The sequence below is a fragment of the Pipistrellus kuhlii genome, unplaced genomic scaffold (assembly GCF_014108245.1).
Source record: "Pipistrellus kuhlii isolate mPipKuh1 unplaced genomic scaffold, mPipKuh1.p scaffold_m20_p_1, whole genome shotgun sequence".
Taxonomy (NCBI): Eukaryota; Metazoa; Chordata; class Mammalia; order Chiroptera; family Vespertilionidae; genus Pipistrellus; species Pipistrellus kuhlii.
In genome coordinates this window covers 46,536,383-46,561,520 of record NW_023425404.1, presented here as the reverse complement: position 1 = coordinate 46,561,520, position 25,138 = coordinate 46,536,383, and the positions used below count along the sequence as shown (strand labels likewise).

The 25,138-nt window shown below is 44.7% G+C and overlaps 1 protein-coding gene across 1 annotated transcript in view; it reads right to left on the bottom strand.

Moving 5' to 3' along the window:
• The window catches only part of SHC4 (SHC adaptor protein 4), a 117,459-nt gene that overhangs the window by 60,916 nt on the left and 31,405 nt on the right, over positions 1-25,138 (bottom strand). The window contains exon 2 of the mRNA XM_036442802.2: positions 21,371-21,441. Within this exon, the coding sequence (XP_036298695.1) occupies positions 21,371-21,441 (71 nt within the window). The remainder of the gene's footprint in view (positions 1-21,370; positions 21,442-25,138) is intronic.

The following is a 25,138-nucleotide window of genomic DNA, read 5'->3' as shown; positions in this document are numbered from 1 at the left end:
TTTTTATATAGGACCCTGTCATTTTAACAAAGAGCTTCTTCTTCAAGGTATTATCTTGTCTGATTTTTGCATAAATACCTGCAACCAAAAGATAGAATGGCTTTTGGGCTGAGCGTATTTTCTCAGGATTTCATATTTATTGTTTTTCTAGGATTCCAAACTTTGTCTCTGGAGTCAAACAGAAGGATAACTTACAGGTTTGGGACCCTTTTGTTTGGTTGATTGGTGATCAATAATTAATGAGATACATATAATTGATCCAAATTGGCCTCTGGTGTTGCCAAAATAACTAGTGCAGGCACCCCACTAGGGTGTTGGTATTTAATAACGATGTATTATAAGAAAAGTATTTTCAGATCCTTTATTCCTTGGTCTACTGGAATGCATTGGTCTAAAAAGTTCTTTGTAAATGGTTTGAAATAAAAGTAAAAACAAAGATGAGCACTGATGCTGCTGCGTATAATAATAGTAATTATTCCAACTTGTTACTTTTTACATAGGACCCTGTATTTTAGAAAGTGCTTTCCCAGACATTGGGTTGCTGTCGTTTTTTTATTCTCATACCAATTGTCAACACTGAAACAGAAACTTTTGGGGGTAAAAAAATAGGTTTTAGAAAATTTTAGAAATTAAGAGAACCATGGAAGAAACACAGGGCTGCAGAGCAGCAAAAGGTACATTTCCATAGAATGAGGGAGCTGGGAACAGAACAGGGTCTATATTTTCAAAATAAAGGGAAGGAAGCCCTTCATCCAGAAGGAGAAGAAGAAAGCCCAAAGGGAATAGGAAAACAATAAGGAAAGAGCTGGGAAGAACCTCACAGGTCCCATGTGAGGTTTGACCTTTGAGCCCAGGAGTTACTATAGTAACCAGCCTGAGGGAATAGTGACCAATCAGAGGGGATATCAAGGCACCAGGATCTGCAGCCTTTATAAGCCATAGGGAAACGGAACTCAGTGGGACCTTTTCCCCTCCCTACGTGGGATTCTGTACTTGTTCTTCAATAAGTCTCCTCCTCTGTCTGTGGATTCATTATTTGCCTCCAACAGACAAAGAATTTGGATTCCAGTCCAAAAATCCCGTTTCAATACCCTCTAACCAAATGTAAAGTTGTGACTTTGAATTAAAGAAAATGCTTTATTTTTTTTTTAACCTGGATTTTAGTTTTCTTTTCCATTTTATTGAATTTATTGGGATGGCACTGGTTAACAGAATTATACAGAGAGGTGGGACAATGTTCATGTTACCTATAGTAACAGATCTTTATTTCCCTTGCTACTCGAGTCCCACCTTAGCCTTGAACTCCTCCCTGTTTCCTTGGCAGTTCACCTCAGCCACATTGGCATAAGGATAGGTCAAAAAGAAGCCCTCATGGCAGTGGCCGGGTAGCTCACTGCATCCAGATCTTTCTTTTCAGTTTATTTGGTAGACTTGCCTGTTTCCATTTCCCAAAAGATCACGAAGAAAAGGGAATCTTGACCAGGTGCAGCTAAAAGGGCAGGGCAAGGCTAATTCCTGGGAATGAGAGGGCAGGGCGGAACTCCTGATCCTCCATTTTGTAACTGGACCCTAGCCCTCACCTAACCAATCGGGGTCAGCCAAAGCAGTGACATCACCACCCCTATAAAACCCCTTGATCTGTTGAAGCTTGTGCTCTTTCGCCACGCCGTTGTCTGTGTGAGTGGAACAGAGCCCGTGCTAGCATGGAACAGGCTTTCTGCTATTGCATCGGACTCGGCTCCCTAGTGGTCTTAGGATTGCAAAATCTGGGCATAACATAGCCCCCCTTTCCCATTAGAAATGCCCACTTCAAAATGCGGCACCAGGAAGCCAGGGTTTTAAAGAAGGAGCCAGTCCTATGTACATGGCCAGGCCTGGCTGGAAGCAGCCCATTCAGTCTTAGCAAAGTTGTTTTCAGGTAGGTGCTTTATCTCCATTTTACACATGAGTACGTAAACTAAAAGTCAAAGAACTTAAATACTGACTCCAAAGAATGCAGCTGATACTGGGAGAGACAATATGTAAATCCAGCTCTGAATTCAAAGCCTGCTCTCACTCGGCAGAGGGCACACTGCCAGGTGCGTGGAAAGGACAGAGTCCCAGGCTCCTGGGTCTAGAGCAGCACATATATTGGGTGTCCTTCCCTCGCTCACTCCCCATCATATGGAGGGCTCCTATATTTAAAAATATATATATCTTGATCAGAGAAAGAGGGGGGTGGAAGAAAACATAGATTTGTTGTTCCACTCATTTATGCATTCATTGGTTGATTGTTCTATGTGACCTGATTGGGGATCAAACCCACAACCTTGATATAATAGGACAGTGCCTTAATCAACTGAGCTACCCAGCCAGGGCCTCGAGGTCTTCTATTTTACCAATCCTTATGCCCATGTTGCTGAGGTAAACTGCCAAGGAAACCGGGCACAGGGGCAGGGGTCAACTCTGGAAATGGCTCACATGGATGCTCCCACCCTTTCCCAGACCTCTGCTTTCCATGCATTGGCTGTTACCGTCATATGTTATTCAGAGCCTGTCCATATGCCCAAGCAGGCAAGCACACACATGTGTGCACTGGCACCCTCACTCAGAACTTTAAGGTCAGTTGAGGCACAGGAAGTTTCACAGATTCTGAAAATTCTCTTGCCATACAACTTTGCTCAGAAGAAAAAAGAGGAAACTTGTGCTTATGAACTTGCTTTTAAGAAGTAGTTATATCGTTGGCCATGTTCAAAGCAATATTATTCACAGTAGCTAAACAAAGAAGCAACCCAAGTGCAGATCCGCAGATGAATGTAAAAGCAAAATGTGATACCATATATAGAATATTATTCAGCCTTAAAAGGGGAGGAAATTCTGCAACATGCTACAACATGGATGAACCTTGAGGACACTGTGCTAAGTGAAACAGGGTGGTAATAAAAAGACAAATAGTACACGATTCCACTCATGTGAGGTATTTGGGATAGTCAAAATCATAAAGACTGGTGTATGGATGGGGAGGGAAGAAGAAGGGGTATTGTTTAATGGGTGTAGACTTTCAGGTTTTTTTAAATATATTTTTATTGATTTTTTTTTTACAGAGAGGAAGAGAGAGGGACAGAGAGTTAGAAACATCAATGAGAGAGAATCATTGATCAGCTGCCTCTTGCACAACCTCCATTGGGGATGTACCCGCAATCAAGGTACATGCCCTTGACCAGAATCGAACCCAGGACCTCCCAGTCCGCAGGCCGACGCTCTATCCACTGAGCCAAACTGGTTTTGGCAAGACTTTCAGTTTTGGCCGAAACTGTTTTGGCTCAGTGGTAGAGCATCTGTCTGCGGACTGAAGGGTCCCAGGTTCGATTCCGGTCAAGGGCATGTAGCTTGGTTGCGGGCGCATGCCTGGTGGGGGTGTGTGCAGGAGGCAGCTGGTCGATGTTTCTCTCTCATCGACGTTTCTAGCTCTCTATGTTTCTCTCTTCCTCTCTGTAAAAAATCAATAAAATATATTAAAAAAAAAAAAAGACTTTCAGTTTTGCAAGATGAAAAGAATAATGGGGTTAGATGGTAATGATGGCTGCAAACACTAAGAATGTATTTCATGGCACTGAATAAACACTTAAAAACGTGTTAAGATGATAAATTTTATGTTCTGCATATCTTAGCACACAAAAAATCAAAAAAGTACTTATTAATTTGAGATTTTTAAAGAGAGTCCCAGACTCTCCCTCCAATAAAGGCCTGTTTGCACAAACTTTCCTATTTGATTTGAGGGCCCCCCTCACCAGCACCCCTTGAAAACTATCTGTGTGCCTCTTGGAACCACAGATCCCTGGTTTAAAACAACCTCTCAGATTCCGTCTCCTTTGCCGGTATCCATGTTAACAAATCTCTTGACACTCCCTCCAGGGAAGACAGACTGATGCCTGCATTTTGTTGCCTTTCTTTACAAAGATCTTTTCTTCCCCTCCGTGTGGGACCGAGAGATTAACTGTAATATTTTCAAGAACAAATAGTTCTTCCAACGCCTTTCTGAAGTTTCAGCTACACCCTTTGACCTAAAGCGCTGACTTGACAATTGCTGAGGAAAAGAAAACAGAGAACTCCAAGCAGGGGTTTGCTGGGTGCCCCGCCCCTGCAGCTGCCCAGGCAGCCTGCATTTCTGCAGAACCCCTTTGGGGGCTGACCCGCTGTGAGAGGAGCAGAATCTTTGGAGTTTACATGGCTGAAGATTTCCACCCTGGGAGCCTGCACCAGAAGGAACGAGGGGGAACGCCCCGCGGTCCCAACAGTGGCCACTTTGTTTATTGTTTTTGCCACATGAGAAGGAAGGGGAGACGTGGGCTGATGTAAGAGAACGAGAATGCAGTTGAAGATTTGCTTTTAAGCCTATAAAACCCTGCCTACACCATAGGACCAAAAAAAGATATTTTGTCTTAACGGAGTCCAAACTTAAACCATGCACACAAAGGCACCTTTCTTCATCAACCCTTGGTGGCTACAGTTCTCAACTTAGAACTTTTCTGTGTCTTTAACCCTTAAACAGTTAAGCTGCTCGGGAAGCATGGTTGCCTAACTGTTCGCCAACACCCCTCTCCCCACCCCACCCCGCCCCTTTATGTTTAAGTTTGGAAGGCAATAGCACAATCCAGGACCAACTGAAGCAGTGCCTGGGGGAGGGGCTGAGGGACAGATGGTTTCCAGTGAATGTCCAAATGCAGTTCTCTGGTAAGTAGGAAAGCCAGAGACTTGTGTAACATGAAACCAAGCACATGGCCCACTGGAACCATTCAAGGCAGCTCCCTCCACACACACACACACACACACACACACACACACACACACACACACAGTGGCAGAGTGGTTTCAGTTCTGTCCAGGCTAACAGAAATGAGAATACATTTTTAATCACAGAAAAGAGCCTTTCCTAAACAATCTTAAAAGAGACTTTGGCAAACAAAGCCACCTGCATTTCCCAAGGATCTTCCCCTTACATATCATCCCCAACAGGAATCCTCACAGAAATCAGTGATCGCTGTAGAAGGGACACCTCGTCGCCTGAACGTCTCATATCCGTGAAGGAAGGGACCTGCAATTCAGACTCCACGTCAGCGCAGTATTAGGTTGAACCAGTTGTTCTAGGGAAATGAGTACCTTTAAAAAAAAATCTCTGCCTTTAGAACATCAGGGCTCCGTGATCTGTGTGTTCAATTTTGTTCAGTTTGGTGAAATCAAAGACAGCCAAGGACTTGTGCGAGCTGGCAGACAGGACACTGTGGAACAGGAGCCTGCCCCCAGGGCGATAAGCTCACAATGGACACAGTCAATGCCAGAGGCCTGTGGAGAACGGAAAGCTTCAGACTCCCTTTGTGCTACAATCAAGGGGCATCGCCCATGCTCTCTGGGAGGGTAGACTCAGCCCATAAAATATAGCCTTTCATTTCAGAAACAGGCACTTGGGTCCCAGGGTGGTCAAATACAGCCTTTCTCAGCCCTGCCCTCAACACTGGCCCTCTCACTGACTTTTGGCACCACTCCATTCAACCTGGCTTAGAGGTAAAACCTGATTCTAAAGTACATTTGCAATTCTACCCAGCTCCAGCCCCACAAAACACAAGTGGTTCTTTTTTTTTTAATATACTTTATTGATTTTTTTACAGAGAGGAAGAGAGAGGGATAGAGAGCTAGACACATAGATGAGAGAAACACTGACCAGCTGTCTCCTGCATACCCCACAGTGGGGATGTGCCTGCAACCAATGTGCATGCCCTTGACCAGAATCAAACCTGGGACCCTTCAGTCCACAGACCGATGCTCTATCCACTGAGCCAAACCGGTTTCAGCCACAGGTGGTTGGTTCTGTCTTCTCCAGGTTCTGCCCTTTGGCTCCGATGCAAATGTTGACCCAACCACTGCCCTTTAATGAAGTAAAAGACCACCTGCCCCCAGGATAGCTTCCCTACACATCTCCCTAATGAACAGAAATGAAGTCAGTTTCTCCTATGCCCACAAGGGTGTGCTGTAATAGAATTACTTATTTCTAAATTCAAACACCTGTATCCACAAACTGATGGCTTCTGCACCTTCACAGTATTTAAGCCCTGTGAAAATCACACGGGTGAAGTGGGGGTGATTTCATACAAAAACACACTGGAATTTGTAGATCCAAAAGACTGTTCTCCTTTATTTTAGGATAAACTGGAATCTTCTAAAACAACTTTGTTTTAGACAAAATATTCAAAAATCTGAAGAAGGCATCTCTTTTGGGAGTTGGAGAGTGTAGTGCTCGTTCAGTGTGGTCATTTAAGAGCCAAAGCTCATTAAGGAAAACACACAAAACAGATCCAACGGAATCACCCACTGCAGTCACCACATTTCACGACAAATGATGTTTATCAACTTATAAAAGTTAAGCCTATCTTCTAAAATGGAAGATTGGCACTATTTAGATATTTAAAACATGGAGGTCCCATAATGCGGAGGAAGACACCAGTAGGTGGGATGACTTCCACTGCTGTTTTAAAAAAACAAAAAACAAAAAACACACAAACAAACAACTTTTTAAAGGCCAGATGGTCTATGCACATATTATAGATTTGATTTGGTAATTCCATCTTTTTTCACTGTGGGTGTGCTAACGTGCCCTGTCTTGGAAGGAATCCCAACTGGCCTAGCCAGTCGAGTCCCCTGTGGGAAACCATGGTAGGACCACTGTGCCTGCACATGTGCTAAGCACTCACTTTAAAGTTTGATCACCCTTTTCTAAACTAACCGTTTGGATAGGTGATGGCCAAACTTTAAAGTTTTTAAGGAGCAACTGGGATGCTGGCTAAAATGCAGAATCCTGGGCTGTTCCTACAGATTCTGATTCTATACGCCTGGGGTGGGAAGCAGATCAGTGCATGGACCACACAGCTAACTAAAACTTCTACTTGGACTCCTTTCCTAGGATGCCTGGCTCTGCCGTGTGGACCAGAAGGTTGCATTAGTGGATGCTAAGGAATCAGGTCACCTGTTCCTCGTGGCAAAGGAAGGGGAGGAAGGTTACGCCACCTGTACATTTGATGATGCTCCATTTGGGCGAAAATCTGTCTTCCATGTAGTCACTCAATATGCTGGGATAGATATTTGGTATGACCCATCCTTTCCTCTCCTCTTGGTCCTTCCATCCCTGCCATCCCCTCCTTGGGAAGAGCTTTCACCAGAGGGCATCTGGAGTCTGGAACCTCTTTGCTCACCTCACCCCCGGCACACACAGGTGGTGATGTGTGATCTGCGTTTGACCTCCATCTGGCAGCCTGGAGGGTGAGAAGCCTATCCACCTGCCCCTCAAAATGCACTCATGCTCGAGGCAGTGGTTCTCAATCCTGGCTGGACATTGGGGAAACATGGAGGAGCTTTAACAAGTCCTGAAGACTGGGTGTCACTTCCAGACAGGCTGAGTTAGCTGGTACAGCTGGGGCTTGGGGACTGAGAGTTTCCGAAGCTCCCTCAAGTATTTCCACCAGAGCTGAGATTGAGAACCACTCAAAGCAGCACTTGGCAGGCCTTGGTTGTAAAGGGCAAGGTAGTAAAAATGGTAGAATTTGTGGATCATACAGGCCCTGTTCAACTACTGATCTCTGCACTTGTACCTCGAAAAGCAGCCACAGATAATACATAAGCAAATGGATATGTTCAAGTGCCGAGAACACGCAAGGATACTGAAATTTGAATTCATATAATGTCCACATTCACAAAATATTCTTCTTTTTATCTCCCCCTTCCCCCCCCCCCCCCAATTAAAAAATGTTAACAGCCATTCCTGGTTCAAAAGGTGGCAAAATCAAACTATCAAACTCAAGCGTAGCAGGCTGGGTTGGTGGGCAAGGTTGTGGCTTTCTGATCTTCTTCTGGAGCGAACTAGAAAGTCATGTGAGAGGCTGTGGGGTCAGGTCTGCTGTTAGCTTGTGTGCAGCAGAAAAAAACGACTTGAATTCCACCTTTAATCTTTACAGACAAAGATTATTTATATGTCTTTTGGACCTGGTCTTGTTCAGCTCCTTGGTACAGGAAGCTGGATTTTATTTTTTTTTTTATTTTTTTTATTTTTTTTTTTATTTTATTTATTTTTTTTTAAGATTTTTATTTTTTTATTTTTTTTATTATTTTTTTTAAATAAGTTTTTATTGTTCATATTATTACAAATGTTCCTTTCCCCCCACCCACCATTGCTCTCCTCCACCAGGTTCCCATCCCACCCTCTGCCCTTTCCCCTCTCCCCATTGTCCTCATCCATAGGTGCACAGTTTATGTTCAGTCTCTTCCCACGCCCCCCTCTCCCCTTTACCCCAAGAATCGTCACTTCACTCCCCTTCCATACCTCTGATTCTATTATATTCAACAGTTAATATTGTTCATCAGATTTTTTTAATTTCCTTGGTTTTTAGATTCACTTGTTGATAGTTATGTATTTGTTGTTCATAATTTTTATCTTTGTTTACTTTCTCTTCTGAAAGAACCCCCTTCAGCAATTCATATAATTCTGGTTTGGTGGTGATGAACTCCTTTAGCTTTTTTTTATTAGTGAAGCTCTTTATCTGGCCTTCGATTCTGAGTGATAGCTTTGCTGGGTAGATTATTTTTGGCTGTAGGTTCTTGCTATTCATCACCTTGAATATTTCTTGCCATTCCCTTCTGGCCTGCATGGTTTCTGTTGAGAAGTCAGCTGACAATCGTATAGGTGCTCCTTTGTAGGTTACTACCTTCTTTGCTCTTGCTTCTTTTAATATTCTCTCTTTGTCTTTTGCTCTTGGAATTTTAATAATGATGTGTCTCGGTGTGGTCCTCTTTGGATTCCTTTTGTTTGGAGTTCTGTGCGCTTCCTGGACTTGTAAGTCTAATTCTTTCACCAGGTAGGGGAAGTTTTCTGTCACTATTTCTTTCAGTATGTTTTCGATATCTTGCTCTCTCTCATCTTCTGGGACCCCCATAATTCTGATGTTGGTTCGCTTGAAGTTGTCCCAGAGGTTTCTTACATTATCTTCAATTTTCTGGATTCTCTTGCCTTCTAGCTTCTGTGGAGGAGTGTCTTCTGGCTCTTTATGTTCCAAATCTTTGACTTGATTCTTGCGATCTTCCCTTCTGTTTTTAGGACTCAGTAAAATATTTTTTATTTCAGACAATGTATTCTTTATTTCTTGTTGATCCCTTATCATTTCTTGTTGACTCCTTATTAATTCTAGTTGATCTCTTTTCATATCCTCGTAGCCCTTATCCATCTTTTCTAAGAAATTCTTGAAAAAACTTATAAGCGTAGATTTGAACTCTATATCCAGACGCTTTTTGTCCTCCATTTCTTTCGTTTGTGATCTATTTTGTTGTCGCATTTCGCAGTTACAGATGGGACGGGCTTTCAGGGTGGAGCCTGCAGCTTTGGCTTCTGTCAGCCCCGCCCTATGCGGGTCCTTCAGTGCTCGCTGCTGCCAGCGCCTCTGAGAGAAAGGTGCCCTCGATTTTCGCCTGCTGCCAAACTGTCTATGCTCTCCCACAATGAGCCCGGTATTGGGGTTCAGTTCAGTTGGAAATGGAGTTGGAGGTGGCGTTCAGAGCAGTCTGGAGCCCCAGTCTCCTTCCCGTCAGGGCAATCCCGCGGCACAGCCGACCGTCCCTTCTCTGCGCGCCGTGTGCGCGCCTCCGGGACCTCCTTTCGCCTCTCCCCGGGGTTCCGCCTTACAGCCCGGCTCCCTATGGCTGAGCCTGAGTCCCCGGGGTCTGGCCCAGAACCGGGGTTCAGAGCAGTTGGGGGCCCAGCACAGTCGGAGCTTTTCTCTCCTTTCCGCTCAGGAACGCCCGCCAGGCACTCGGCCTCCCTCCTCTCCGGCTCCGTAGGAAGCTGGATTTTATAAGAAATAAGTCTCTTACTAAAATTCCTTTTACAAACTGCAAATTATTATCTTCCATCCTTTGTCCCTCCCACCAGCACTCAGTGGAGAGAGAGGGGAACGAAAGCTCTTCTTTTAAATATCAACGAAGCTTCGCTATGGGTCACTATGTGCACAATCCAGTATGAAGTGCTTGGGGGATACAGAAATAGGCAAACATGCAAAATTATAGGAAATGAGAAAAGGAAAAATGCCGAGGGCTGTCATTTATCTACAGAGAGTGACGAAAAGCTGGTTAAATGGGCTCTGCAACCAGACAGTTGGAGCTGAAAAGCTAGCTGCTTCTTACGAGCTCTGCAACCTTGAGCAAGCTTGTAAAGCTCTCTGTCTCTGTTCCTGAAGTCCATAAAGTGGGAATAACAATAGAGCTTTAAACAAAGCCTCAGTAAATGCTAGCCATTATCATTGCTTAATCCTTATAATTTCCATCTGCTTTCAGAACTAAATGGGTCTAGCCTACTTTTTACAATGCCTACTACCTAGCAGAGTCCTCTTGTGTGTTTTAACTGGAATGCTACAGACAATATGCTGTAAAGGTCAGATTGTGTCTATCGTGTGAATAGTAATGGTTAAGACACATTTCTAGAAAAGGTAGAATGCCTCTCTGTTCTTCTTTGGATGACCCATGGCAGTATGCAGGCGCTTAGACAGCTCCGTGGCAGGAAACAAAGGACGATCCTTGTCCCCCTCCATAACCCACAGCCCCCTTTAGAACAGAGATGTTCATCGCTCCAGTTGTTGGAATGGTCAGGACTACAGGCTCACAGCTGAGTTCCCAGAAATTGTCCTCTCTTTAAGGCAGTTATGCTGCCTACAGATATGCCCCTTCCCAGAGGCAGCAGGAAACCTGTGACCAGTCAATACAGGTTGAAGGCCTGGTCTGTTTGCCCATGACATCTGCTGAGGCCTCTGTTGAGATGGCACCCCTAGTCAACCTCCGCCGGCCCAGGGTTGCACCCTCACTCCCTCAGGATCCTGAGAGCCCTCCCTGTAAACCTTCTGCCTTTCAGCCTCCATCTCAGAGTCTGTTTCTAGATCCAGCCTACTTCCTGCTAAGGAGCTGCTGCCAGAATTGTGCTATTTTACAATGGCATATACACTTGACCAGGAGATGTCTTTCTTATTTTTTTATAGTTCAACTTAAGCAGGTACGTTTAATGATCAAAACGTTCCTTTTAAGAGTCTGTGTTGTCACAGTTGACTGTGAAAAAAATCACTTTCAGAGAAATTCTCATAAGTATTAAGGTTCAGATGATCTGGATCAAAAAGATCCACCTTCTTCCTGTTCAAGCATATGTGAACATACACGTTTCCCCGGAGTGGGTGCCGCTCTCACAAGCGACAGCTCATGTCTACGTAGAGGGGTCAGAGCTGAGCACTTGCTCCACCGGGCACTTCTCAGTCTCCTAAGGAGAACAGCAATGAGAACGGGAACATCTGTGTGTAGGTGAAGAGCTGCACCAACTGTCCTACATTTCCTTTGGCCAAAAGCTCCCTTTTTATCTAAGAAAGGACTCTCCCGGCTGAATTAGCCTGTAATGAATTTTGAGTGCCTCCCCTCTAACTCCACTCTTCCCCAAAAGAAATGTAATATTGATTTCTCTGGCTCTATATACATATATACATATATACACATATACACACATATGTATACTAGTACATATAGCAGAATTAAAACTCACTGCTCTGCCTTTCCCTAGGCTTTGCCTTCGACTTTTTAAAACCAAAACAATAAAAATCTCATGCTTTGGGGGATTTTGGGGGGAATCACTTTTTTAAAACTAGGGGTTCCCATATGATTTGTGGTCCACTAGGAGACCTCATTTTGAAACCACTAGGTAGGCCTCCCTTCCATCTGTGTTTCCTAAAGTGTGACCCATGCACCAGCAGCATCAGCCACATCTGGTTAGACATACACATCCTGTGTTTTAAGAAGCCCTCCAGGTGGCTTATTATCTTGCATGCTAAAATGTGAGAACCGTTGTCTGACACAATCTCTTTTGTTCCTCAGGAGAGCTGAGAAAAGGACAGCGAAACTATCCTCACCTATGGATTTATGAGCATCCAAATGAAAGTGTCTCAGAGGGAGCTTACAAATCAGGAATATGGCATCTTGAATCCAGATGGACTAAACATTTTCTTAATATTCTCTCATTCTAATTGAGACATGGTACTCAACAGCCAAGCAGATATGATTTCTGGTTCCACCACTTGCTAGGTGACAACCATGGTAAGTTCTGTAATTTCCGTAAGTCTAAGTATTTGCATGGGCACAATAGGGTTAATAGTAAAATCTATTTTATAAATGTTAACTTTTGTGATGATGACAATACTGATGATAGTAGCTATCTTATCTAATAAAAAGGGAATATGCAAATTGACCATGATATCATATAAGATGGCTGCACCCACAGCAGAGGCTGAGTTCTGTTAACAAGCCTTAAAGAGCAGCCTTAATGAGTAATCAGCAGGCACTTGAGGCTGCATGGCACTGGGCCTGGGCAGGGGATCTGAGGCTGCACCCCCCACCACCTGGCTGGGCTTGACAGGTCTGGTTCTAGCCCAATGAGGGTGGGTCCAGCCAGGTCTGGGTCTCAAGCAATTTCAAGGCTCATGTGGGTGGGCGGGGACTTGACTCTGGTTCCCATGGCACATCCCAGACTCTGACAGGATGAAGATTTTCATATACATTTTACTAACTTCCTTTCATCTATTATAGAAAAAGGCAAATAGCAATATTAAAATTTTTCCTCTAATTAATTCCCTTTTAATGTGCACGAATTTCGTGCACCGGGTCACTAGTTAATTAATAATAAACTTCTCTATAGACTGTGTGTTAGTAGTTGAAAATCATGTTTGACTCTCTGAACTAGAAAGAGTTGAAGTTTAGCCAATTCTTTGAAAAATTCTACTTTTTATCTGAATCAACTCATTGGACCCCAAGGCTCTCTGAACCAAAATGAATCTCTTCAGTGAATGTACTTTTATTTCTTTGTTCAGTAATATAACAAATGGTGTCCATGTGCCAGCATTCTATCATGGAAACAGGGACCTGACCCACTTGTCTAAGAGCTCCTCATTCTAGAATCTAGTCTCATTCAGGATACCAGAAACCATGTGTATAGACTGTCTGTAGATTTCCTCTGATCCCCAGCAGTGACCAGGGAGCCTTCAAGACCTCCAAAGTCATATCAAAATCTCTGAGATGCCCTGATTCCTCCCTGTTAATAAATATTTATTGATCCAACCACGTACCAGGGACTGTAGCTCTGAAAACTGCCAGACTAGGCCCATGGATCAGAGAGAAACTTCAGGCCTAAAGATGATAGATGATGGAGCCCTTATGATTGTTCCATTGAAGCATTGCTCTCTGCAATTGACCCATTACCTTCTAGGCCAGACCCACTCTGGGGTACCCTCTGAGTTTTCTCAAGAGGCTCCCATACAACTACAGTATGGCATGTTTCCAAGAACAATGCTTCCAAAGGTCTATTCTACTTGCTTGTTAAATGATTCAGACTGCGGGTGACCAGAGTGTTCATCAAAACAAAAATTAGAAACTCACTCTCTTGCTCCTGTTGAAGATCTTCAAAGTATAATTGAGAATGCTGGGGGTGCCACAAACATTTAGTAGTAACTCCTAAAGCAAACCAAAAAGAGCCACAAAAGGGAGACACTTGAATGCATTCTCATCTAGCTCTACATGTTGTAAAGAAGGCCTGGGGTGGGGGTGGGGGAATTACCAGAAAAAAGCTATTTCACTCTAAAACCTGAGCTAAAAATACTGTGGTCTCCCCATAGGCTTTAGCATTCATGCATTTTAAGCACTGAATTAATTTGTTTCTCCTCAAACACTGGAGGCCAGTTCACTACCATGCATATTGGACATGACAGGTAACTTAACTGTTCTCGCTTGGGTCAGTGAATGTATGCATATAGTCTACTTGAGAATGTGTGTTTGTAAGTGTATGTATTTGTGTGATAATATATAGACATCTGTAAGTTTATATATATTCATAGATATATAGATATGATAAATAAACAAGCCCTGACTTTTACCTATCACATATTTTAAGAAACCACTCCATAAAGTAGATCATATTTTCCATAGAAAAGACACTATAATTGGGAGTTTCATTCCTAACCTAGGGTTTTTTGGCAAATAAAATATAGATACTGTAAACAGATTGCTGTGGAGCAAAAATAATAACCATTTTACAAACCTCTATAAATATCTAAAGTATTAAAAACAATACTCTGTCCTAGAAAAGGAGCCTAAACATATATTGGGATACAATACCTATCCATGTAGTCTCTAAGTTTCTTCATCACATAAAAATACAGCTAATTTGAATTATGTTCTAAAATTAATGCACTAGCTATAATAACATGAAACATTTGATTAACAATTTTGCCAACCTTAGATTTTAGTGATGAATGAAATATCCCAATCTCTCTCTCTCTCTCTCTCTCTCTCTCTCTCTCTCTCTCTAAAGAAATTGATCTAATGCTTTCATTTCCCTTTGAGGTAGAAGTCCATTTTGTACTGCAACTACTACCTCCATTTCACAAGCCTTTTTCCTCTCCTACATTTTCCTCTCCTCCTCCTTCAGCCATTCCTCTTCCCAGGACATTACTATTATGGAATTACCATATTGCCACAGTGCAACTCTGTCCTGCCCAAAGATGACTGGACCAGGATTAGACCCAATCACCAGTTTACCTAATATTTGGTATTTAGAACTGAGAGAACCAGAGATGGGGAGTCTGTATTCTTGTGGAGAAGGCCTTTGGAAGCCTAGACCCTGCCCTTCATTGGATTGTTCACTGATCCTCGGATCCCATGAGGCCCAGCTGTGAAGTAATGCAAGCTGCTGTCCAGCCTTGGGCCTTCTTTTGGATGCTCTGGGGCTCTCTAACCCAGTTTCAGGTTGACAGGTTTTTAGGTGGATAAAGGCCAAGTCATTCATATGCAAAAGCCTTGGTGCACAGCTTGGATGGGCTTGTAAACTGGGTGGGACTGGGTCTCAGGGAATCACCTGGGCGGAGCAAACAGCAATGGCCAACCATCAGTCCTGCCCTGAAAAAGCCCCCAGGTCTCTGTGTCCTGCAGCACCATGCAAGAACAATGATTGCTGCAAGCACCTCTGAGAGAAAGCCACCTTAGGGTTCCAGCCCAATGCCATACTCAATTATACTCAGTTTTTCTCTGTATGAGTCTGGAGTTCAGAGCAATCGGGAGTTTGTATCTCCCTCCGGACTGAAAAAGACAACAATGTACAGTGCTCAGTTGCCAGCCACTTTCTGCTTGGGCCTCCATACCTCCACATTTCACTTTCACACCTCCACACCTTCTACCGGACTCAATGCGCTTTTCTCTTTCCTTCTAGTTGTAGAATTTTCACTCAGCCAGCCTTCCCGCAGTTCTGGATGATATTCGTTTTGTCTTTTAGTTGTAGTTTTAATGTGGTTGTGTGTGGCAGCAAGTTCAGGTGTTTACCTATGCTGCCATCTTGGTTTTGCAAAAACATACTGTTGACTTTCATGCCCTCTCTCTCTTCACCTAACTCTGACATGCTCTCAAAACTCTTCCCAATTGCTTGGAAACATTTTTTCTTTTATTAACTAGACTTTTGAAGTCTTCTAAAAGGAATTTAATTGGCAATTTCATCTCAGATATCTGAGAAGTGAGATCTCAGTCCAAAATAGATTGTGAGGAGCTGAGGAGCAGTGGAACTTGAAGGTTGTACACACACACACACACACACACACACACACACACACACACATCAAAACCTCCTGCAAGGGTTTCCTGACATCTACGTTTGTGAAAGGAAGTACTTCCACTACATCAAATGTGTCTAGGAGCATTTGATTATTATTTTTTAAAATATCTTTTTATTGATGTCAGAGAGAAAGGAAGAGGGAGAGAGAGATGAAAACATCAATGATGAGAAAGAATCATCGATTGGCTGCCTCTTGCACACCCCCAATGCGGATCAAGCCTGCAACCCAGGCATATGCCCTGACTGGGATTGAACCTCCTAGTTCATAAATCAACACTCAACCACTGAGCCACGCCAGCCAGGCTTCACCCTTCTGTTTTATTGTAGCTATTCTTACCAACTGGTAAAGGTCATAACCTTGATCTTGGAACACCAGACCCTTAGTGGCATCTTAACATTCTTTCCTGATCAATGAACAATGAAACATTTTTTAATTCAATCACATGCATCTGTCTCAGCCAGAATGCTCATGTTTCCATCCTTAGCATAACCACTATGAACCGTATACCTCCTTTCTACTCTTCTCAGTAAACTTCCTCATTGGGGCGTTCCCTTGCCTAGCAAACTAATAGACTTGGCCTCTTCTCATGGTCTTCATTTGGCATGTCATGTGGGCTACAATCCTACTCCTACCTCATGGCCTCCTCACAGGTCAACACACACACACCTGGTGCCATACAGTTACTCCAAGCTTTATGCGGAAATGCACACACTTATCCACACAGAGCTGCACCAATCCCATCCCTGCAATTCTCAGGAAATTTAGATAAATGCCAACCTGTACTCAAAGATATAGTAACTTAGCTCCCTAACATGAAAATATGGACCTCTATAGAATACTTTCCCTCCTAATGTCCACATTTCTTAGAAACCACATGCACGGGTCTTTATATAAATGTTTAGCTGCATCCTGGACCCACTTTGCATCTATCTAATGGTTGCCCACACTTGTGTACACACACACACACACACACACACACGGGAAGTATGCATTTGTCTCTGAAGAACTGCCTTTAATGTCCTGCTGAAGCCAAAGAATCAAACCTTCAAGCTAGTAAGCTAATCACTGCTCAGGAGCAATAACGTTCCAAACAGGAAATTGGTCCAGTTATAACATCCTCTGAATTATGATCTCTGCATCCTTGTTGCTTTGCCTGATACCCAACCACCGGAACGGCCTGCCGAGTGTCTACAGTAGCAGTTCAGGAAAACGCTGGTCATGGTTTTCTTCCCCATGGGATGGTGTGGGCAGATAAATAATCCACAACATGCAGCCCCTTAGGATCAGCTAGAGAAAATGAGTCTTAGACCAGGACCCCAAAAGGAACGTTCACCACTCATTCTATAATAGCTCCCATTTCCCTACACAGACCTGTTCCTCCCCCTCCCCCCTCCCTGTACCCCTACCCTCAGGGATGGCAGGCACAGATTGAGGTGAGCCCAGCACCAGCCTTGGCTTCCCAGCTGTCCTGGAGTGTGGCGTGGGCATATCCTGTGCTAGGTACCTTGCACTTTGGCTGGATGATTTTTTTTTTCTTTTCTTTACTCCCCCCCGCCCCCAAATAGGAGTTACAAATATAAGGTGCAAAATGCAGGAGGATGCCAGAGCAGTAAGCCAGTGATCTGGCCAGTGATCTGGAGGTCCCTCCCACCAGCAATACACCTTGCCCCTTAGGATATATGGGGAGGGGCAAAAGTAGGATTACAATTGTGAGTACACAAAATACAGTTTATTTTTGTATTATTACTTATTCATAAAATATATTTTATTGATTTTTTACAGAAAGGAAGGGAGAGAGCTAGAGAGCCAGAAACATCGATGAGAGAAACATCGACCAGTGCCTCTTGCACACCCCCCACCGGGGATGTGCTCGCAACCAGTGTACATGCCCTTGACTGGAATCGAACCCGGGACCCCTCAGTCCGCAGACCAACACTCTACCACTGAGCCAAACCGGTTTCGGCTATTTTTGTATTATTATTTATTCAGCATTGTATTACTTTCCATACAACTGTAAACCTACTTCTCCCCACCCCTGTATTATGTCCTGTGGGTGATGAACTAAATGTGACCAATGACATGAAGTTCTGTTCTTTGGGGCTGGAAGCCAGTCCCTGTCCCACCAGCTCCCCTTCAGTGATTGCCCGTGATGGGCTTATTCCTCCTGCCCACCAGGTATCCAAACACAGGTACCAGACACAAGGAAGAAGGCATCCTTAGGGGAAGACGGGAGATTTCTTCTTTGCATGGTGTGGATGCTTATTTAAGAGATGGAAGTTGAGCCTTAGGGTTTAGTGACTTGATGTGTGTGTGTGTGTGTGTGTGTGTGTGTGTGTGTGTTTCAGATTAAATGAGGTGTTTTGTTTTTAAACGCATGATGAGAACATTTTTACAGAAGAGAACAAAAGACTGTATCATCCTTAGCATGATTTTCATCCCCTCTCTTTTCTTCATTTCCTTGGCATTGCTTTCCAGACATTTGAAGACAACTGTGGCTGCAAGCCTTTGTTTTCCTAATGATCGTGTTTCTGTGGAGGAAAACCTCCTCCTTTGCCCTTTTGCATGAATACTCAGTTACTAAGATTGAGATCTGGTCATGAATCAATCAAGATCAACGTGGGTGAGGACTCGTGGAGGAACAACAGTAGCACAGGGCTCCCTCAGGGACTAAGTCTGGATGGAGGGACAGAGGACGGTGGGGCTATGAAGTGGGTACCTCCTGCCCTCTTCTTTTTCTCCGCTGCTCCATTTGAGTACTCTCTGTGCTCCAGACCTTGTGGACTCAGCCCCCAAACAAGTGGCAGGCAGGTCCCTCAGAAAGACAGAACTGTGCCCCACCTTCCTCCTCTGTTTCAAATGCTGGCCCAATCCATGGTGTCCTAATCCTAGCTCCCCCTTGATTACCAGGAATTTCTTGTTGCTGCAGCCCTGTTATCTGGAATAAGGTGCGAACTAGGACAGACATGGTAAGACCATTTATCAGGGTGGCACATCGGCCATGAGAAACAAAGGTCTTTTCTCTTGGAATTCCAACTGGTCCTTTGAAAATTATTTTCTTGCATTCAGTAAGAAATGAGCAAAACGAAACTGTGAATATGTGAAAGTTAAATTTAAAGCCGTGTGAAGCCTGATTCTAGAGTAATGTTTTAATGATAACATCTAAGACAACTGGTAATAAAGCAACTCAAGGAGTAGGTGAATGTCAAAATACACAGAAGTGGAGAGAGAAAAGGAGAATGAGACAAAGAAGGAAAAATTAAAAGAGACAGAAGAAAAGAAGATATTTGGGAAGTAGGGTGGACATTAGAGATTTGGAGGAAAGTGGGCCATTTTCTTATGCTGGTCACATGAGAACACTATGCCCAGCAACACGCATGTGGCTTTGAGGTACATACCTCATAGAATGCACCCGTCTAATAGCAAGGTGCGAGGGGGACTAAAGAAATGATGCTGGTCCCAAATAGAATGTTCCCACCCAGGTAACATACAGAGAGACCTATGTGCACCGATACCTAAGCCTACATCCTCTTGTAGAATGTCCCATAGGACCTAGAGTTTCAAAGATCACTCCCACGTTCAGCAATATGTGAGCTCCTAGAGCTGAGGTCAGCAAACTGCAGCTCACGAGCCACAGGTGGCTCTTTGGCCCCTGGAGTGTGGCTCCTCCACAAAATACCACGGCCTGGGTGAGTCTATTTTGAAGAAGTGGCGTTAGAAGAAATTAAACTTTAAAAAACGTGGCTCTCAAAAGAAATTTCAATCGTTGTACTGTTGATATTTGGCTCTGTTGACTAATGAGTTTGTCGACCACTGTCCTAGGGGGAAAAGTAAAAACACTTTCTTTCCTATATTGAATTTCCTTTGAAATACCAGTAAGGAATTAATTACGTACAGGAATCAAGGGATACACTCTGCATGATAACTGTTCTGTTCAGTAAATTTCCATTTCAGTTATCTCCTTAAAGTGGGACATACCTATTTCATCTCTTCTCCTTTGTCTTCTACCTCACTTTCCTTGGTGGCCTTTCTTACTGCTCCCATCTGGATCAGGGGGTCCCAGGACTGCTGCTGAGCTCAGGTAGCTACAAGACACAGCACCTCAAACTCTACAAGCTCCAGAGAATGGGTTCGAGAGCTGGGGAGTGCGGCCTAGAAGCCTTGGTGGCTTCTGAAGCAGGGAGACATGTTCAGCCCTGGTGCACGGAAATCAGCTTCATGGCTTTTAAGCCATGCCACAGACAACCTGGGCTAGTGTGGCTGGGGGCTCCTGACTTCAAGGCAGACCACTTGCACCGTAGGGGCATCCTGACCCCTGAACCTCCCATCCAGCCTCTCCCTCCCCTGAGTCGGAGCCCACTGGCCATTGTTTGGTACCCACGCTTGGAAGAAGATGCACTTTTTTCACACTCTTACTGGACAGACCAGCTGCCCGGGTTTTGGGCTTTGTCAGGGTTGACGCTATGGACAATGATGTACACGCCACCTTCCCTCTGCCTGAGCTCTCTTCTCCCAGACGCTCTCATGGCTGGATCCCTCACTTTATTCAGAGATGAGCTCAAATAACTTCTCCTCAGAGAGGCCTTCCCCACCACCAGATCTAAAAAAACCCCACCACCCTTGAGCTTCTGCAAATCTGCCCAGAGCATAGTGGGCCATGCCCAAATCACGTACAGATGCATCTGTAAGGAATACTATCCAGAAACCACAACAGACTCCTTCCTTGGGCTTGTACATTAGTCACCTTTGGAAACTTCATGGCACAGAAAAAAAATAGTCTTTTACCATTTATTCAACAATGGGAAAATATAAACTTACAAGTTTACAACGATTTATAAAACAGACCCTAACAAAAGACAGATATATGGCTGGGAGAAAGGAGCACCATCTAGTGTGATTCTTCCGTAGAACAATCTAGCAGTACCCAGCAGCAGCCTTCCAAGTAGTCACATTGTTTGGCCTAGTGGTACACATTGAGGGCTTTATGATATCAAATAAAAGACCAACATTGTATGATTTCATGTATATGTAGTGCCTAGAGCAGTCAAATTCACAGACATGAAATAGGATGATGGCTGCCAGAGGCTGGGGCAGAGTGGGGAATGGGGACTGGGGAGTTATGTTTACTGAATACAGAGTTTCAAATTGGGAAAATGAAAGAGTTCTCATCTTCTTTCAGCTACTTCTTCAGCAGTCTCAGATTCTGTAAGGCCCTATGTCTAGGCATAATTTTAAACACTGTTGGTACCTGGGGAACCAGCTATTTCTATGACTGCATCCTCTTACTACAATAGTTCTCCTATACAATGCAGGTGCTCTGCCACAGAGCTGGGAAATCTTTCACACGATGGAATAAAGGGACTTATCCCAGGTCACTGGACTGTGTTCCACCTTCCAGTCATGTGACTAACAGCCCATGGGGACTTTAAAGGCTTGCATGACATTTCTGTGGGGAGAAACTCTTGTGACTTTAAAAACGGTCCTCTTTAAAACAACAAACAAACAAAACTTGTCCTCTTCTTTTGCCTCTCTGTAACTTGTTCCCTGAGCCCATGTAGCCCAGCTGGCTGATTTTTCTACCTTTGTGACTTTCTAAATACACTTTCTCTTATTAAAAAAATGATAAAGTGAAAAATAAAACATGGTCCTCAGAGCCCCTCCCATTCTTGTTCTCTTACCTTGTAACTTGAGTCCTCATTCCAAAATCCAGTGACCTCATCGACTGCAGCACTTCGATACAGCCCATGTACTGGAATAAGAAAAAGAAGAAAAGAAAAAGAACAGGTAAGAAAAAAAACAGCACAAAGATGTCTCTTAACTTTAGAGCGATTTCACATTAAATAAACACCTTAAATCAGCTCCTGCTAACAAACTATATTTACACACTAGCCTTCTGTTGCTATTTCAGACCAATAATGGACACATACCTTAAACTTCAGTTCAGCTATAAAATCTCAGCTAAAGCCCAACTGTAACATCAGGAATGCAGGTAACGAAGACAAATATGAATTCACTGGTTAACAGCTTGAGCTCTGGGACCAGACCACGTGATGTAAAATCCAGGCTCTGCCACGTGTCAGGTGTGGGGCCTCAGCAAGTTACTCAACATCTCTGCATCTCAGTTTTGTCGTCAGGGAAATGGGTAAACAATCAGAACTGCTGTGAGAGTAAATTATTTCATACAGGTGTCCTGAGAGCAGTGTGTGGCACATACATGTGCTCCAATATTAGAGGAACTATAAGCAGATGAGAGACTAATAATACAGAAACACCGAATCTTCTAAGGCGATAAAACAAGCCTATAAATGCAGGTAATATAGGATTTAGTAATAGAAGATCTTTGTTGTTGTTGTTGTTGTTGTTGTTGCAATATCACATAAGGGAGTGCAAGAAAAGATAAACCATTACGTTTTACACCAAGAATAAGTAAATTTAACTTGAACACACAGAATTAGAAAAGGAATTGTGGCTTATAAAGCTCAAAGATGGTTTCTATTTAATGTGGGAACAGAGGGGGCCACGCCTGGCCGCTGTGAGAGAGCGATGTGATCAGTGTGAGCACCTATGCCAGCAGCAGTGTGGAGGTGGGAAAGTGAGGGAACAGTGAGGATGTGCCTGCCCCCAGGGAGGCAATGACAGCCCACACCCAAATGGGATGGGGCCCTCGGAAGGAGGGGACAGAGTCAAGTGGCATCACGGAAATAGATACTACATGATTCGGGAGTTGGTTTGATCTGGAGAATGAGAAGGATGAGTCAAGGATGACTCAGACATCTCCAGCGGGGTAGCAGAGGGAACAGTGATTCCATCAACAGAAACAGGAAAGCTGGGGCTGGGGAAGATGAGCTGGTTTGGGACTCGTTGGTTGAAAGGCCCTGGTGGGGCATCCAGGAAATGACAAGCTGGGTTCAGGGAGCGTGGAGAGGAATGAAGCCTGGGATGCAGACTCGGGAGCCGGCTGGTAGCTTTGCCAGGTGAGGCCGGGGAGTGAGTCCTCTTAGCAGAGCCTTAGATGCTGAGGAAGAGGGGTTCTCAGAGAATGAGCTCAGAAATGTTAGGAGAGCCAAGTGGTCTGTCTGAAAGTGATCTTTGGGCTCCTTGAATATTATATGCTTTCCTTTAGAAACCATCCAGCCCCTCTCTGCTTGGAAATGCCCCAAACCCTGTGGAAAGGTGGCGGGGGCCAGGGGTGCTTCTCCGGACACTCGGTGTATCATTTCTGAACAAATTCTCTAGATTTAGCATCCTAAGAGCTGGTCGGTCCTCCAGTTGCCAAGAGCCTAGGGTTGGGGAGGGCGTGCCAGCCAGGACAACCGCCTGGTGATTCCTGCCCACACTTCGCTGGGGTCTCCAGTACTGACACACACACCTTCTTTGAATGTCTTATTCTGAACCCATCACACTTAACTTCCCAAGGCTTGAGCACCTCAGGGAAGTGAGTGGTGTCTAGAAATTTCAGTTCAATGAACCCTAAGACTTAGCAGGGAAGGAAAGCTTGGGGGGCGGGGGCGGGGGGGGGGGGGTAGAAAGCCCATCTCAGAATTGTCGTGCAATGAGATTCCAAGGTTTCTAAGCTCCCTGCTGAGGTGAATTGAAGGTTTTCCTAACCTCACTGGCTACGCCCACTTTTCTTGCCTTCCAGTGTCTCCTTCTATTCCAGAACTTTCCTCCAGCTTTCCTATTTCCTGCTCGCCTCACACTGGAAAGAATGGCCTCCCCACACATGTTGGGAGACAGGTCTGGCTACACCTGCAGGCCCTGGTCAACCCACAGGTGGTCTCATTTCCCCTTCTGTGTAAATCTATTTGAGATGAGGTGACGCACCTATCAGGGCACAGTTGTGTGTGTGTTTTTTTGTTTGTTTGTTTGTTTTGGTTGTTTGTTTTTTAATATATCTTTATTGATTTCAGAGAGGAAGGCAGATGGAAAGAGACAAAAACATCAATGATGAGAATCATTGATTGGCTGCCTCCTGCTCATCCCCCAATGGGGATCAAGTCTGCAACCCGGGCATGTGCTCCTGACCAGAATCGAACCTGGGACCCTTCAGTCTGCAGGCTGGTGCTCTATCCACTGAGCCACACCAGCTAGGGCAGGGCATAGTTTTCTAAACCGTGACCAAGCACCTACATTTTTCACACTCTGCCAGGGTGGTTTCCCAAAGTGAATAGCAGAACATGCCCCTGCACCGCTTAAAATCCCTGGCACGAACTCTCCAAACAAACGCAGTCCTATAAACTTAGACCCCGGGATTCTGGCTCTGCTTGCCCTTCCACTGTTTGTGTTACTCCCCCTTCCCCCCCCCCCCCCCCCCCCCTCGTGCTTTTTGCTGCCACACGGGTCTTCTCTCTACTCCTGGAATGCACCCAACTCTTTCCAGTCACAGGGCCTTTGCATTGCGGCTCCTCGCCCCACACGGCCAGCTCTTCCCCTGTTGCTCTGCAGGACTGACTCCTTCTCATCCCTCAGGTTTGAATGCAGGTGTCACTGCCCCAGAAGTCCCTCCCCTCGCCCTTCATCACAGCCCCTATTTGTCATCTTCATGCCACTGACCGATGATCAGGTTCGCCTGTTAATTCGCTTGTTCCCTGTCTTCCTTCCCTTGGCGGTAAGCACCATAAGGGCGAGGACACTGACCACCACGGTGTCCCCATCACCGGGGACAGGGAAATACTGACGAAGGAATGAATACGGCTTTTACCGTTCCACTCTGACAGTACCTTTCAGCTGAGCAGAGGAAGGGAGGAGAAAGTTGGACCCAGAATGAGTGAGGAGCACAGGAGAATGAGGCCTCAGGAATTGTCGGCCAGGAGGATGGCCTCTGGAAGGCTTCTGGATTTCTTTGTTACTTCCTCCATGTGTGTTTTGTTATCCCCCCCATCTCAGAGATTGGCATCAGCTAAAACTGAGAGGGTTTTGCAGTGGCACGGATGGGAGGGAACAATGCTCTACCCTCAGGTGTTGTGGGAGAAGCCCACAATGATAATGAGCTCCCACGTGAGGGACAGGGTCTAAATGGGGCAACTCCAGTGGTGGGGTTCTTAGTGCAGAGTGGGGGTGGAGGAAGGGGGAGAGCGGAGATTCCAGGGTTTGGTTCTTTTTTTCTTTTTTTAAAATATATTTTATTGATTTTTCACAGAGAGGAAGAGAGAGGGATAGAGAGTTAGAAACATCAATGAGAGAGAATCATCGATCAGCTGCCTCTTGCACACCCCCTACTGGGGGGTGTGCCCGCAACCAAGGTACATGCCCCTGACCGGAATCGAACCGGGGACCTTCCAGTCCGCAGGCCGATGCTCTATCCACTGAACCAAACCGGTCCTAGCCAGGGTTTGGTTCTTAATCACATTTCAAGATGCTGACCACCTCATCTCCTTACTTCAAGGGCAGACCATGGGATGGCTTCTGATCCCAACCTCGCCCCTCCACCAAAAACTGTTTTTGCT